Consider the following 16,349-nt stretch of genomic DNA (forward strand, 5'->3'; position numbering starts at 1 on the left):
GTATTTCTCAATGGCTGACAGTGTGGTGAAAATGCTCTTATTACCCTGTCCCTCACCGACTGTGAGATCGGAGGGCAGAGATTCTGTTTTATGGTATCCCCATGGCCTAGAATGGTGCCTGGTATAGGAGGAGGGTCTCAAGATTTGTCCAAGGGAAGGAGGGAGGAAAAGAGGGAGAGAAAATGAACAGGGGAAGAAAGGAGGGTTGAATATGTAAAGTTCAAGACAGAAACTGCCCCATGGGGTCCCAGCAGCCTCTGTCCCCGCCCAGCCTTTCTGAATGAATGCATCGCCTGCAGAACCAGAAGACCCGGCCTCACAGGTGGAGGAGGGACCCAGCTCCCTTTAGGGCGGTAGCAAAGCCCTCCTTACCATCGTGTTTTCATCCTTAAAGAGCGTCTCTCCTCTGGCTTTAGCAAGCAGGTCCCCAGGGCAGTCCAGCTGGTGCTCAGACACAAACTCAAACAGGCTGTTCTTCCTGGAAGTGAAGAGGATGAGAGACACAGCCCGGGGGTCGGGTTAAGAACCTGGGTTTGGAATCAGGCAGATAGGGGCTGGATAGCTTGCCGTGCTACCGGTGGGACCTTGGGAAAGTGCTTTAGCCTCTCTGGGCCTCAGCATTCTCACGCGTAAGATGGAAAACTAGTAAAGTACAGGCAGTTCTGTTCTAGCAAGGTACCCGATAGGAGAAACCCTTAATGCGTGGGAGCTTCCCTGATGTGGGGCCTTAGGACCCTGGGATTCCGTCTCTCCCAGCAGGTCCCTGCACTGTGAAAGCCCCAACCAACTGGAGCTTCTCTGCAGAAACCAATCCAGGCCACGTCCCCCCCCGGCCACCCCGCCAGGCCACGGCATTGAGAGGTGCCACGTACCACACGATGACCAGCTGGAGGAAGTGCAGCAGCTTCTTCTCGCCCTTGCAGGTGGCACAGGTCTTGTTCCCCCTCCCTGAGCATGTGCTGCATCTGAGAGGGGCCCCATCAGTACCACTCAGATGGTCGTGGTGTCCCAGTGGCTCCGGAGGCCCCTGCCTCACATCCTTCCTCATAGAGGTGCACTGTGGTGGGCACGGATTGCTTCCACGTGCCCACCATCTAGACCTCCCGCTCCTCGTAGCAGTGCCCCAATCTCCCTTTGGAGACATGGTTTGTGGGCTTGCCCCCATCCCTTCTATGACCAGCTTGGGACCTCAGCCTGGCCAATCAGAGCATTCCATCTCTCTGGCCATAGTGGCTGATACAGAGATTGACACATGACCCAGGTGAGTGCACTGAGATCCACCCCACAACTTTTGCTGGAACTATCAGGAAAGGGCCATCCTTTTCCACTGAGGTCACCAAGCTTGGAGCTGCTGGTGGCCTCCTCTGCCACCACAGGAGACAGCCTGCCTGAGGATGAAGCCAACATGGGACAGAGGCAGATTCCTGGTGACATTGTTTAAGCACCTGGATCCAGCTGTACCTGAAGTCATCCCAGAAATCTATTCCTCGACTTTTCCATTACATGGGCCTATAAATTTACTCTTTTGCTAAAGCCAGTTTGAACTGGAGTTCTTTTACTTGTAACTGAAAGAAATCTAAGTTTCTTTCCAAATCAAAGAGCTCCTTTACCAACCACAGGTGGCAGGTCCACCAAAGCTTTGCCATCTGGCTTGTTAGAAGGATGGCCTGGGCCTGGATGAGCCACAGGTATCATTAACCCAACACAACTTTGAAGAGTTTCACTCCTCATGGTTTCTTGTTTCCCTTTAAAGATTTATAAATACATGAAAGGACATCAAGCCCAAAAGGCAGCAACCCACTGTTTGCAAAGCCCTGTGAACAGGCACTTTGTTTAGTCAATCAACCAACCTTCCTTCACTCTTCCTCCATTTAGTCCCTGCAATGGGTTATAAATAAGGGTTTGCCCGGGCCCGGATCCTCAGAGAGATAGGAATCTCACCTTGGGTGCTCTTCTGTATTCACTTCCCCTCCACGTGAGCACGAAGCGGTCTCCTCTCTTAACCCACGGCCTCCCTTCCTCCCTGCAGACCCTCGTACCTCCCCCCGCCCCCGACCCACAGATTGCTCGATGGGCTCCACTTGGTCCCGAGAAACACTCACTGAGGTGACAGGGCACCTACAATGCACAGAGCTCTGGGGACGCAGGGGTGACAAGACAGTGCACCCGCTTGCCTTCCTGAGGGCAGGCAGTAAAAAGCAAGAACGCCCGTGAGAGCACTCAGCTCGGGGCCGGGGAGCCCCGTCTTACCTCTGCCTGCCGGACCCCGAGCACATCTGACACCGCCGGGCGGGCCTGGCTCTGCGCTTGGCCCGGCTGCATGAGGGGCACCGCACCTGCGGACACACGTGGCCTCAGCCCTCACCCACCTCCCGGGGAGCAGGCAAAGGGCAACCTGAGACCTGGCTCCAAGCCAGCCTGTGACCTTCCCCAAGCTGTCACTTCCCTACTTGCTCTCCCTGGGCCTCGCCCCTTGTCTGTAAACTGCAGTGTATCTTTGGACCTCTCCAGTTGTAGCTTCAGAGACTCTGCATCCTCACATCCCTGTTTCTCCTGAGACCTCAGCCTCTCCTGCTCTTCTCTCAACCCCATGCCCCTTGGGACCGTCCCCTGACCAAACAGCCACGGCCGGGGCTGGGGGAGAGGGGCAGGCTGGCCCTCTCTGGTGCTGGAGAAGCCCCCAGAGATGGACCAGGCTATGCCCTCACAGCGGGCTTGGGGTGCGCTCCGGAGACATTCCAGGGAAAGCCTGAGGGACAAGGGGGTAGGAGGAGGAGGGGCGGGAGGGAGCAGCAAAGGCCACCAGCAAAGGCCATCGGAGGACACAGAGCAGGTGCAGCCGCCGCGGAGCCCCACGGTGGGTGCGGAGCGGGTAGAGGGACGAGCAAGCAGCAGGCGGAAGGTGGGTGCAAGGGCGCGTGGGCAGAGAGAGGACAGAGGAGGCCGGTTTACTGCAGCAAGTGGTCAGTGTGTGTCCAAGGGGTTAGGCACAAACGGGGAGGTGGGGAGAGCTGAGAACACGTGAGGGGCGTGGACTTACTGCCGGGAAGGCTAGTAGCCTAGAGGATCGTGCAAAGAACGCTGAGGCCACGAGGGCCTGGCTGGTGCTGAGGGGCCCGCACGGGGCTGAATAGTATACGTGGTCATCCCCGCCTGGATTTACATCTTCCAGAACCTCAGAATGTGACCTTATTTGGAACTCATCTTTGCAGATGTAATTAGTAAAGGTGAGGTCATACTGCAGAAGGGTGGGCCCTACATCCAATGACTCGTGTCCCTATGGGAAGCCCGTGAGGAGACAGAGACACACACAGAGAAGCCAGGAAGCAACACGGAGGCAGAGATGGGGGTGAGGCAGCTATAAGCCAAGGACTGCCAGCCGCTGCCAGAAGCCAGGAGGAAGGCATGAGATGGCTCTTAACCCTGCCAACACCTTGGTATTGGACATCCAGCCTCCAGAGCTCTTAGGGGAATAAATTTGTTGCTTTAAGCCACCCAGTTTGTGGTCATTTATTACGGCAGCCCCAGGAAGCTAATCCAAGGCCCGAGTGTATTGTGCCCCTCAAAGGCCCTGAACTTCACTTCTCGGCCAGCACTGGCCCCTGCGCTACAAGTGCTGGTCACTTGCCAGTCTGCCCCTCGGACAGAGGGTCCCTGTGAGAAGGACCCCAGGTCTCAGTCCTCCTGCACCCAGCAGGTACTCAGTAAATGTTTGTAGGTGGAGGAGAAAAGGAGAGAAGAATGAAAATCGTAAACCATCAAAGCGAAATAAGGTCAATAGAGACCACCCACTCCAACATTCCCGTTTTACAGATAGGAAGATGGAGGCCCGGAGAGGGAGGATGACTTGTCGGAGGGCCCACTGTTGGCGCAGGGAGCCCCAGGCTGCCAGCCCAGCCCTCCATCCCCACATGGCCCTGCCCCACATCACGTACTCACGAACGGCCACGTGACTCACCGTGCCGGCCCCGTGGCAGCTGCTGCACTTGTAGCGCCCATGCCCGTGGCATCTGTGGCATTCCTGAGAGTGAACGCTCTCCTTGGTCTGGTTTTCCAAGTACCAGCAGCTCCTGGTTTCACCAACCCCACCCCCATGATGTCAGCATCCCACGTCGAGGTATAACAGTTCAGGCCATGGTGGGAAGATGACCATTTCTGACTAGGCTTCCAAAGGGCCTTGAACACCAAGCCAAGGAGATCACATTACCATCTCCTCGGAGCCTCAGCCCAGTCGGTCCTGGATGCTAAGACGGGGAGACCAGGTCTCCGACTCCCATGTCCTAACTCACACTCCCAGGCTAAACCACAAAAGCCAGTATCCTTTGCCCATTAGGTGGCTAAAGTGGTCTTTGGGAATAGAAGCCATAAAAAAACAGAGGGTGTTTTTGCAAAAGGCAGCAAGCGAGCTACTGGAGTTCAATGGCTGAATCAAAACAGCTTTTCCACCCTGGAGAACAGAATGAAACACTTTCTTGATCTCTCAAAGTCCTCTTCATCTTATGATGCTATGAAAACTCAGAGGGTAAAATGACACACTTGAATCAAGTTCTAAAGTGAAAACAAGGCAGTTAATTAGATGAGCACATAACATAAAACATCGCAGCTGTGGTTTTGTAACACATTAGGTTACCCTCACTACCTGTCCTGATTATATTTCTGAAAAACAGCATGGATGTCAAATTCTACTCCCCTAATGACTTCCATAAAAAAAAATCCCAGTGATGCTTTAATTTTATTTTATACGTTTCATTCAGCTGTTTCCCAACAGGTCAAAAAAATAAAAAAGACAAAAACCCTCAGATGGTCTAGGAATGTGAATGCTCGCTATTTAAATCTGGTGACAATTTCGTACCATCCTGTTGCTATGTGAACGCTCCCTAATTTGCACGGAATTTCGTATGGGACTACATCCCATACGCTGGGTTTTCTTAGAATTCTGCTTATTTGATGGGCAAGGAATAAACCACCAGCCTGGATTTGGGGTTTCCTTTTTAAAAGGATAAAGTTTGAAGAAACTACGGTGCCCGGAAAACCAGCTCCGAGAGAAGGGCAGAGACTCCAATGAACACATTACCTTGACCAACGATGAGTGAGGGACTTGGAACTTCCTGGTATCTTCCTGAAACATCGGGGGAACCTGGACCTTGATGTCCCAAAGCCTAGGGGAGGTGCCTCTTTGTGGCCCATCCACGGAGTGGTCTGACAGAGAAAGGGGCTGTTCAAAGAGCAGCAAACAGCTGCAAGGACCAGCCTTCATTTTTTCACCACATAGTACGGAGCCTCCACCTGGTGCCAGGTGTTAAGCTAGAACCTGGGGCCGAGGGACTGGTAGGTAAGGGTCCCCTTAGAGCCTGTTGTTAAGCAGCCAAGCGTCGGAGTCGAACAGACCCGGCTGACTCCTGCTTCTTGTACTTCCTGGCTGCGGAACTCGACACCAGCTCCTCCACCTATATATACCTCTCTGCCCTGCAATCCTCTCCTCTCTAACCAGGGATAACGGTGGCACCTACCATGGAGAACGGTAGTAAAACTGAACAGCAGAAGGCATACCAAAGCTTAGCCCAGGGCTGGTACATGCCGAGGGATCAATAAACCAGGATTGTCATCACTACTGTCACCATCCCCACCATCTTCTTTCTCCTCCTCCGTTCAAGGAGAGAGACTACATCACAATACAACAGAATATGACATGGTAAGTGCTTTGGACAAGAGCTGCATAAGGCGTTCTGAAAAACTCAGAAGACTGACTCATTCTGCTGGGGAGGGGACAGCAGGGAAGAAATCCTCAAAGGCTTCATAAAAGAGGGGACCCTTGAGCTAAGTCTCGAAGGATGAACCAGAAAACAGGTAGGGCACAGAGCTTCCCACAAAGAGAGCCTTAAGCCTCTAGGGGGTCCAGCAGAGGCGGCACGGCACACTGAACGGGGTGGGGATCTAGAGACTCGGGGAGGTGCTGGGGGTGGCCCAGGAGGCAGGTAGACGCCCGAGCACAGTGGCTGCCTTTGCAGTCTGGCCCCGTGTGGCAGCACCAGCCTGTGGCCAAACGCAAACACTAGACTTTTGCAGGATCTCCTGCAAGCCACTTCCTGGACAGGAAGCGTCTGCTAACGTCAGCCCTGGAAGGTCTCCAGGAGGAAAGGCCACCCTCTCTTTTTACGGGGGATGGGAAACTGAGGCTCCGAGCAGCAGAACATCTTCCTCGGGGTTGGTGGCTAAGCCAAGTCCTGACATTCTCCACCAATCCCTGCCATATTCACTCCGAATTAAACTGATTTCAGACAACTCACTTACTGGTAAAGGGCTGAAAAGTCCATTCACTTATCCTGGATTCACTGAAGGTTTCTAGTCGATACTACAAAGGAAAAATAGTGTGTTCACACTCGTGCACTTAGGAAGACAGAGCCTCATGAGAAAGGATGAAGCTCCCCACCCCTGGGCTCAGCAGGGAGAACAGAAGTTCCCAAGCACGGCCAGCGCCCGAGGGCTCCTCAGAACAGGCTGGCAGCAGCGAGGACTCGTGTCGCAGATGCCCTGGGACATATCTGCAGGGGGTCATTTAGCCCCAGGAAATCTCCCCTGACAGACACACCACTGGGCACCTTCAGTATAACGTGTATAATTTCTTTATACACAGAAATGGTCTATGAGGCAAGTTTTTCTTTTTTTTTTTTTTTTTTTTGCGGTACACAGGCCTCTCACTGTTGTGGTCTCTCCCGTTGCGGAGCACAGGCTCCGGACGCACAGGCTCAGCGGCCATGGCTCACGGGCCCAGCCGCTCTGTGGCATATGGGATCTTCCCGGACCAGGGCACGAACCCCGTGTCCCCTGCATCGGCAGGCGGACTCTCAACCACTGCGCCACCAGGGAAGCCCTATGAGGCAAGTTTTGAAGCAAAAATTGCCCTCTGACAGATGCAGGCTGCTGGAATCAGCCACTCCGAGCACCCCTGGGGGAATGTATCTGCCTGAGGTCGAGATCCTCCTTCTTGATCCTCATCCACAGGATCTCGGACAACGCCTGGCTCCTCCTTTTCCACGTGAGGAAAGGGATGCTCAGAGAGGTCAGGTGACTTTCCCAAGGTCACATAGCTACACAGAGAACTCGTACCTCAAATCCCTGCTCTGACCACTCCCTGTGAGGCTGATTTCTGTGACTGTGTGCCCTCCAGGGGACAGCTATGCCAGTGACACTAGGAAATGTGAACTTAAACTTGTCCCTGTCAAGGCAGAAGGTGACAAAGGTGGGGTCACCTTGTGTGGTCTTGGTACCAAGCACAGGACCTCCCTGGAGCCTCAGGCTTGGGGGTGATGAATAAATACCCCTGGCACAGATGAAACTTGGGGGAGGCAGAGGGAGCTGGGATCAGGGGAGGAGACAGCCCTTTCTAGCCCACCCCTCCAAGAAGCAGGTAAGTTGTGTCTTTAAAAACAGGGCGTTGGTGCCAGCAAACCTGTGTTTGAATCCCAGCTCGGTCACTTCTAGCTGCATGTTTGGGGGCAAGTAACTCCACCTCTCTAAATGTCCAATTCCTCCTAACTGGTGACGATGATACCTACCATGAAGGGTAGCTATGAGGATTCGGTAAGACATATAGGTAATGCGCTATCCATGACGCCTAGGGCATTCGAGCTGTTCTCTGGTGATTGACAACCAAGATTCCTTGCATTATAACTCACTACAATGTCACCGCTATTCACACGCACTGTTCCCCAAGACTCCTTTCTCCCCGGCCTCGCCAGGCGCCCTCCGGCCAGCCCTCACCCTGCGCAGGACCTGCTGCTTCAGCTCCAGGATGACGAGGTCACCGGCGGCCGCACTGCCGTAGCAGCACTTGGAGTCCACGAAGCTGAGGAGGGCTTCCCGGGCCACCTCCTCTGTCACCACGGGGACTCTGGTGGGGACCGAGCAGAGGGGCAGTGGGTCTGGGGAGAGCCTGCGGGCTCACCCAGGCCAGCCAGCCCCCTCACTGTGCTGATGGAAACTAAGGCCCGGAGACAGGGGTCCCCCGGCCGTGTCCACAGCAGTGGTAGAGCCCTCGGGCATCCAGCTGGTGAGCGCATCTCCGGCATCAGAACTGTGTGAACAGATGCCCAGTGGGAAAGCGGCAGGTCCTTCTAGAGGACAGCAAAACCACTTTAGCTGAGGTCTGGAGCTGCGGAGAAGGGCTGATGGGGTCTTAGAGCTCAAATGAAAAAACAGAAACAAAAAACTGAAAGATGCATTATGCCACTTTACAGATAAGGAAAACTGAGGTCCAGAGAAGATGTCACACAGCTAGGAGGAGACAGAGTTAGGACTAGACGAGGTTCCTGCCCTCTGGGACCTTGACTTCAGCCAGAGGAGTTGTGAGTAATGCTCAGGGGAAGACCGCAGCCGAGAACCTTCTGACAGTGGCACCCACAGAGACCCGCCATGAGCCCGCTGGACAGCAGTGGTGCAGGCTGGGAGGGCAAACTAGGAAGGACCCTTTCTCGGCCCCCTCTCGGGACACCTCTCCTCCTCCTGGAAGACTCCCCTGAGGCCCAACTGCCCTGTCCCTCCTCGGCAAAGCCCTCCCGCCACCGCCATGAGCTGAGGCCCCTTCCTCCGCCCTGCCCCCCATCTTCACATTCTTCTCCACGGCAGCCTGCCTCCAAATGTAAGCCCTCACCAACACACGCTGTGTCGCCGACACCCCCGGCCCAGCGCACAGAGGGGCCCGTGTGCCCACAGACAGTGCACAGCAGATGGAGGGCGTGGGCGCAACAGTGGCCGGGACGACTCCACAGAAGAAGGGGCGTCTGCAGGCACGCAGGGAGGGCAGTCAGGGAGGAGAAGGGAGGTGGTCCAGGCAGCAGCGGGGCCAGAGGCACCAGGAAGGCACCCTCGACGGCAGGACACGGCCACCCTGGACCCAGCATGGGCACGGCTCCTCCTCCTGTCCGCACAAAGCTGGCCGGACAGCCGAAGCTCTGCCCCGAGTCCTCCAATCAAGCAGACTTTCGGTAAAGGGCAAGACAGGAAATACTTTAGGCTTTGTGGGCCACGTGGCCTCTGTGTCACCACTGAGCTCCTCTGTCACGGTGTAAAAGCAGCCACAGACAGTAAGGAAACAAAAACACATGGCCGTGTGCCAATAAAACCTGATAGACAAAAAGAGGCAGTGAGCTGGATCTGGCCTGGGGGCCGTAGTTTGCAACCCCTGATCTAGACTAGAGTTTTCAACCCTGGCTTGGTAGCCAAACAACCTGAAGAGCTTGGAAAAATACACACTCCCAGGCTCCATCCCTGGAGACTCTGATCCACTGGGTCTGGAGTCCTGATGCACTGTCTGGGTTGAAATCTGTGGCCCCTGAGATCCCTGAGGAGGGCTGTCGGGGGACAAAGGTGACCTGAGGATCATCTCGCGTGATCCCGCACAATGGCTCCGTGGGAGCTGCCAGGGCTCACCTGTGTTCCAGAAACGAAGACCAGCACCTTTGTTCCTGGGGCCTCCCCGGGGCCTCCGAAGGTGGGAAGAATATCTGGCATCCTGGGTTCCAAGACCGGCAGCATCCTGGTCGTAAGTGGAGATGGACATGGTCACAGAATGTCCATGGACACAGGGCCTATGCCCCATCCTCCCGTTCCCTCCCAATGGCGACAAGGGGCTTCCCAGGGCCCCCAGGGGACAGGGGAGCTCTCCCAGCCCGGCCTGTTCCAGAGATGCCCGCACAACAGCATAAGCCCCAGGAAGAAGCTGCGGGACCCAAGCCCCCAGGGACACAGGCTCACTGTCCCCTTGAAGAAGGCAGTCACAGCTGGGAAGCCTCTCCAGGAGTTCAGCCGGGGGCGCCAGAGGCCTCTCGGCCTCGAAGCTGAGGTCCATCACACCTGGGGAAGAACGGGCAGTGCCAAGCCTCGGGGAGGAGGGGGTCGAAGGCGACTCCTGTCAGCTACCTGACGGGTGAGGGCAGGTGCATCGTAAAGAGGCTCACGGTTTCAGTCAGTCTCACTCCGGTCCCCTCACGACACACAACATATTTGTAGGGCGGCCAGCAATGGGGTTGGGGGTATGACAGTAGCAGCGGTAAGAATAATGATGACACAAACATTCGGAAGGGCAGCCCCTATCTGCTGGGCACCTACTCTGTGCTAGTCAGCGGGACGGGTGCGGTAGAAACAGTATCATATTCCCCAGCCCTAGGAGACAGGCACCGAATAACAGATGGGCACACTGCTGCTCCTCTCATCAACAGACAGGTCTCCGTTTCCTCCCCCTTGAACCTGGGCAGGCTTGTGACCGCTTCACCAAGGGAACGCAGCAAGCAAAGAAGAGACTGCAGCTCCTACTTCTGGCCTCCTGAAGCCGTCCCTCTTGATGCCTGAGCTGTCAGGTAAGACATTAGGCCATCCCACTGGAGAGGCCACGAGCAAATGCCCTGAGACTACGTGGGGAGGGGCCCAGTGGAGCCTGGCCTTCCAGCCACCCCGCCAAGCCACCAGGAATGCGAGCAAAGCCTCCGGTCCAGAGCGGCTGCCTGCCCAACACACTGAGGGACCCTTTCATGGACTGCATGTCTGCATCCCCCAAATTCATGTGTTGAAACCCACAGCCCCAGTAGAGCTGGGTTTTGGGGTTTTTTTTCTTTAACACATTAAAAAAATATATTTATTTATTTATTTGTTTGTTTCTGGCTGTGCTGGGTCTTCATTGCTGCACTTGGGCTTTCTCTAGTTGTGGCGAGCAGGGGCTACTCTTTGTTGCGGTGCGCAGGCTTCTCATTGCGGCAGCTCCTCTTGTTGCGGAGCACAGGCTCTAGGTGCGTGGGCTTCAGTAGTTGTGGCACGCAGGCTCAGTGGTTGTGGCTCGCAGGCTCTAGAGCACAGGCTCAGTGGTTGTGGTGCACGGGCTTAGTTGCTCTGCGGCATATGGGATCTTCCCAGATCAGGGCTCGAACCCGTGTCCCCTGCAATGGCAGGTGGATTCTTAACCCCTGCACCACCAGGGAAGCCCTTGGGAGGGGATTAGGTTTAAATGAGGTCTTACGGATGGAGCCCATGATGGGATCAAGGTCCTTATAAGAAGAGAAAGAGGCTAGGGCTCTCTCACTCTCTCTACTCTGTGAGCACCCAGTGAGAAGGCGGCTGTCTACAAGCCAGAGGTGGGCCCTCACCAGATGCCGGGTCTGCTGATGCCTTGACCTTGGACTTCCCAGCCTCCAGAACTGTTAGAAATAAATGCTTGTTGTTTAAGCCAACCCAGACTACAGTATTTTTGTTACAGAAGCTTGAACCAACACAGACCCTAATCAGTTACACATGGAGCACCCACCTGAGCCCTGTTGAAATTTCTGACCCACAAAATCATGAAATATATTAAAGTGGTTGTTGTTTTAAGGCACTGGGATGTGGGACAGTAGGTCATGCAGCTTCCTCCATCAGGCAGTCTTTACTCTGAGACTCTCCACAGACCCACACAAGACTTTCTTGGAGCCACACCAGGGTCTCAGGCTCCCCTGCTGCCCTCTCTCCTCTCACAGGTGTCTGACCTACACTGTGGTCCAAAGACGGTCTCTGCCTACGCCTGCCCCTTCTCTCCCTTTCCCTTCACAGGTCTCCAAGGGACATCTGGCATGTCTCAGGCCATCTTGGTGTCTGCTTCTTGGATGACCCAAACTGACACACCAGCACAACCACATTCTACCAATGTGACTCGCCCAAGATCGCCCAGCCAGTGAGTGATAGAAGTGGATTCAAACCAAGGTTCTTCTCTCTCCAAAGCTGCTGTTCTTTTCCAAGTACTTTTTACAAGGCAAACCCTATGGAAGAAGCACTGATTATATAACTGTTTTTAAAACCTCATCTTGATCTGTCAGGCTGTGACATCTATACATAGGGACTGAGACTCCAAGTAGGAAAGCATAATACTAGAACTGGCTCCTGGAAACTCAGGACTACTCACGAAGCACCTCCCACACCTGATGCCTCACCCCACCATCCCACCTAGAGGTGTGGAAGGCAGGGCGTCTAGCTCCACTTGACACGAGGAGTCTGAGCCTCAGAGAGGTTACTCCAGTACTCCTAGGGTGCACAGCGCTGGAGTTAGAGCAGGCCAGAGGCTCCTTGCTCCAGTTCCAGCCCAGTGGGCCACCTGTCAAACCTGTTCCGTGAAGTCCCCAGGCTGGGGGACAAGGATCCCTCAACTGTGTCTTTCTAGTGAGCAGTTGACCATAGGAAGTTGACTTTAAAGAGCGAGCTGATAAACGGTCAGTGGAAGGGGGTTCTCTCTGCATTAAGTCACTGAAGGCCACTTGGGTCAAACTTCCAGCTGATCGACCTCATTTCTGAGATCCTCCTGCTTTCTGCAGCTCTCTAAAACCTATAGCTCTTTATCACTACAAAAAATAAAGATGTTATGTCCTGTTCTTTAGAGTTTAATAAAAGCAGAGGCCAGAAGAATAAGTAGATCTTGTTCAAAACCAGAACAGCTTAGGTAATCTGGAAGTAGAGACAAGACGTTGGACGGTGAAGAAGCCTGAGATTCTGGCATTCATGGCCGAGAACGGTGAGGGAGGAGGCGGTGTCATTGAAAGAAATAAACAACCCTGCTCTACCACCCCTCCCCCATGAGGGGTGCACTTGTCCTCTGATAATAAGCACTACATATTCGTCTCTAAGGTTCTGTCTCCTTGCAGGAAACTTCCAAAGGAAGCTGAAATAGAAGAATGTTTGTGAATATAGAGAGTACCTTGCTTATCTTTGTAAGCAAATGATTCTGCCAAGAAGCAGGTGAGAGCCCTGGGACGCATGCAAGTGTGATGTAAAGCTGCAACGCCTGCCAATGTGTCCTGAAATCCCCAGGATGAGATCTCCCCCGGAATTATTCTTCGAACCTTGGTTCTCAATATTGTTTCGCTTCTAATAAGTTTATTAGCATGCTCTGCTACTCCGCCCACCAGGGACCCAGGGATCAGCAAACATTTTCTACAAATAGCCAGGTGGTAAACAGTTCAGACTATGGGCTGTACAGTCTGTCTTAGTTACTCACCTCGGCTGTAGTGCCCTGAAAGTAGCTATAGACAAGTGTGGCTGGTTCCAATTAAAGTACAAAACAGGCGGTGGGTCAGCTTTGGTCCATGAGGCGTATTTTGCCCACCCTGACCTGACACCCACCTGTGCGGGGTGGCTCTGAGGGGGATCCGGAAGGTGGCGGCTGGAATTTGAACCTGTCTGGGGCAGGGTCCATGCAGTGTCTGTTAGCGCAGTTAAAAGAATTAAAGGTGAGGGGCAGGGTTGGACTGTAGCCAGGGTGGGGATGGGGGTGACTGCACTCAGAATCCCTGGGCATTGTGTTTAGGAACCCGGGCTCTGATATGCTGCCGTCTGAGCCAAGTAACACATGGCACTGTGCCAGACACTCATCCTCCCAGCACTCAACTCCTCCAGCTGGGAAAGAGAGCGGGTGGTATTAGGGCCCACCTAACGAGACAATGTGTATACAGCTCTCAGCCCCGAGCCTGGCATGTAATAAATGTTCGGTCAGTGCCTTGGACCGAGGAGGGCAGGTCTTCCTCTTTCCTGGTGCTCCTTTAAGCCAGTGCACAAGAGTGAAAATGTCAAGCGTGGAAAGAAAGGCAAGGCCATCACAGCCCCCTCCCCTGGGAGGGCCCCCGCCTGCCCGGAAGTCTTGTCTCCGCTGGGGCATCAGTACTCCCCTGGACAAGAAGACGCCACGTGGCTGCTCTGTCCTGCTGGAAACCCAACAACAGTGCAGGAAGACGGGAAGAATGAGAGGTGGGGCACTCAGAGCTCCATCCATCAACTGGGAGCCACAATGACCTCTGGCAACTCATCAGAGCTAAATTAAACTCCCCATTATGTTGTGGACAAAAATAAAGGCCTCCAGGCTGAAGCACGGGCAGACACGTCATTTCCTGGGCAGATCTCAGTGGGCACAACAGGAATGCAGACATCACGGGACATTGTGTGGCGCCCAGCGTGGGGTGCTCCGATGGGGGCCACCAGCCGCGTCACCATTTCCACAGTGCTGGGCTGAGTTCCAGGGTGGCCATCCAGCTGGACCACTGCCCCCTAATTCACGCACTGCCTCGGTGAGGGACGCTCCATGATCTCTCTTGCACCTCATGACAACCACTATTTTCCCCATTTAGTAGAAGGACGAGATGAGGCTCAGAGATGTGATTTGAGACAGCAAAAGCTCACAGGCGCATAGCAGAGACAGAAACAGTACTTAGAACTCAGAGCCTGACTCCAAGCCCCAAGGCCTTTCTACTCGAGTGAATACCCCAGTGCTCCAGGCACACACGTCAAGTGGTTGCCGAGAGAGCTTTGCAAAGTGCCACCCAGGTCGTGTTTCTGCTCACCAGACGCCAGCTATTTTTCTCTTGTATAGGAAGGAATTTTTCTGGTGGAGAAAGGCACAATTCGTGGATAACCCCCTTATCTTTCTCTTTTTTTTTTTTTGGCGGTACACGGGTCTCTCACTGTTGTGGCCTCTCCCGTTGTGGAGCACAGGCTCCGGACGCACAGGCTCAGCGGCCATGGCTCATGGGCCCAGCCGCTCTGTGGCATGTGGGATCTTCCCGGACCGGGACACGAACCCACATCCCCTGCCTCGGCAGGCGGATTCTCAACCACTGCGCCACCAGGGAAGCCCTATCTTTCTCTTTTTAAAATGCCATTCCCTTGATTTCAGGTGATCAAAGGAGTGCACGTCTCCTGCCCCTAATTAATCATTGTTAAAGCACTGAAATCCGACAGAGGTGGTGCTGAAAGTGACTTCCAAGTGGATGCAACACCCAGAATGTCCCCATCCATGCCTACTTTGGTACCAGACTATGTCACTGGAGGCAGATATTCTCTCTCTGAAGCTTCCCCACACTGTAGACTCAAAAACTAAGGGGACAACACTTTAGTGACTGGGAAGGGTAACTCAACTGGCTAAAGTGGACAACCATCTCTCACCTAAGAAGGGACATTTAAATTACAGAAGTCAGGCTTCCCTGGTGGCGCAGTGGTTAAGAATCCACCTGCCAATGCAGGGGACACGGGTTCAAGCCCTGGTCCAGGAAGATCCCACATGCCGTGGAGCAACTAAGCCCGTGCGCCACAACTACTGAGCCTGTGCTCTAGAGCCCATGAGCCACAACTATCGACCTTTTGTGCCACAACTACTGAAGCCCGTATGCCACAACTACGGAAGCCTGTGAGCCTAGAGCCCGAGCTCTGCAACAGAAGCCACCGCAATGAGAAGCCCGCGCACCACAACAAAGAGTAGCCCCTGCTCACTGCAACTAGAGAAAGCCTGCACACAGCAACGACGACTCAATGCAGTCAAAAATAAACAATAAATAAAATAAATTTATTTTTTAAAAAAAGAAAGAAAAAGCTTTAAAAATAAATAAATAAATTACAGAAGTCCCATAGCAGCCTCCCTTTCTGAAACCAGAAGAAAACTTTACTTAGTTTCAGATTTCGTCAATCTTGTTTCTAAAAACTTTCTGGACAATCTCACACCTTGCAGTAGACCCTAAATGCCGGCCTGAGGTTTGATTATGTTGGAAACCAGCACATAGGGTGACCATACGGCAGAATCAGAGGTTTTAGAATTTTAAGGGAACCAAAAAGAGTTCACCTTCCTCTTACCTTGCTTACCAAAAAGCTTGATGCCAAAACAGAACCACCACGGTGGTAATATTTTCCATTAATAGCAGTTTAATTTTAAAGCTCTCGGGGACATAATCTGATAATTCTCTAGAGTCAATATTTACTCCATGCCTACTCTGGGCTGAGTGATATATTAGGCACTTTACATCCAATTAATCTTTTACCAGTTCTGCAAGATGACACCATCTCTATTTTTATTGGGGGAAATAAAGCTCAGAGAGGTCAAGTGACTTAGGCGAAGTCACCCAGCAATTAGGAGGCAGAGCTTGGATTTGAATGCAGATCTGACATAACCCATGTCTACTACAACAAACTCCAAGAATAAACTGAAAGAATGCTAATGAGCACTATTTTTTAAGAGGAAAGACTGCATTCGACTGTTAGTAGAAGCTTATCAGAATAAGACTACGGATACACAATTTCCAATATATCAGAGATCAGAGTCAGTCCTCCTCAAATACATGCTAAAATATCTAGGTACAGTCTCTCACTTCAATATGAAAAAGGACTCCAACAAAATTTAAACTGAGCTCTCTCAGATTAGCATGGGTTCATTTCATATCCCACTGCAGCTCTGAGGCTTAAAGCTCAGAGACACCAGCATTAAGGGCAGGAAAAAGTGTTGGGCCTGCAAAGGACCTTCAAAGTCACCAAGTTCGGTTAACTCTGAAAATGTACTAGTGTCATGGGCCTCTCTGGGA

The 16,349-nt window shown here is 53.2% G+C and overlaps 1 protein-coding gene across 10 annotated transcripts in view; it reads right to left on the reverse strand.

Annotated features, from left to right (window-relative positions):
- The window catches only part of SSUH2 (ssu-2 homolog), a 151,815-nt gene that overhangs the window by 125,554 nt on the left and 9,912 nt on the right, over nt 1–16,349 (reverse strand). For 5 of the 10 annotated variants that reach the window (XR_003796615.1, XR_003796616.1, XR_003796617.1 and 2 more), the window contains exons 1-9: nt 9,754–10,545; nt 9,430–9,535; nt 7,762–7,891; nt 6,292–6,352; nt 5,075–5,199; nt 3,959–4,021; nt 2,251–2,336; nt 873–965; nt 373–478 (exon numbers count right to left, since the gene is read on the reverse strand). Coding sequence is in view for 6 of the 10 variants with exons in the window: in XM_029242199.1 (XP_029098032.1) it covers nt 373–478; nt 873–965; nt 2,251–2,336; nt 3,959–4,021; nt 5,075–5,199; nt 6,292–6,352; nt 7,762–7,891; nt 9,430–9,535; nt 9,754–9,847 (864 nt within the window). In the remaining 4 variants the exon portion in view is untranslated. Of the gene's footprint in view, nt 1–372; nt 479–872; nt 966–2,250; nt 2,337–3,958; nt 4,177–5,074; nt 5,200–6,291; nt 6,353–6,908; nt 7,217–7,761; nt 10,546–16,349 lie in introns of those variants that run through there. The other 5 variants (XM_029242198.1, XM_029242200.1, XM_029242201.1 and 2 more) reach the window with 3 other exon arrangements.

Source organism: Monodon monoceros, unplaced genomic scaffold, assembly GCF_005190385.1.
Source record: "Monodon monoceros isolate NGI ecotype Baffin Bay Population unplaced genomic scaffold, NGI_Narwhal_1 Super_Scaffold_3, whole genome shotgun sequence".
Taxonomy (NCBI): Eukaryota; Metazoa; Chordata; class Mammalia; order Artiodactyla; family Monodontidae; genus Monodon; species Monodon monoceros.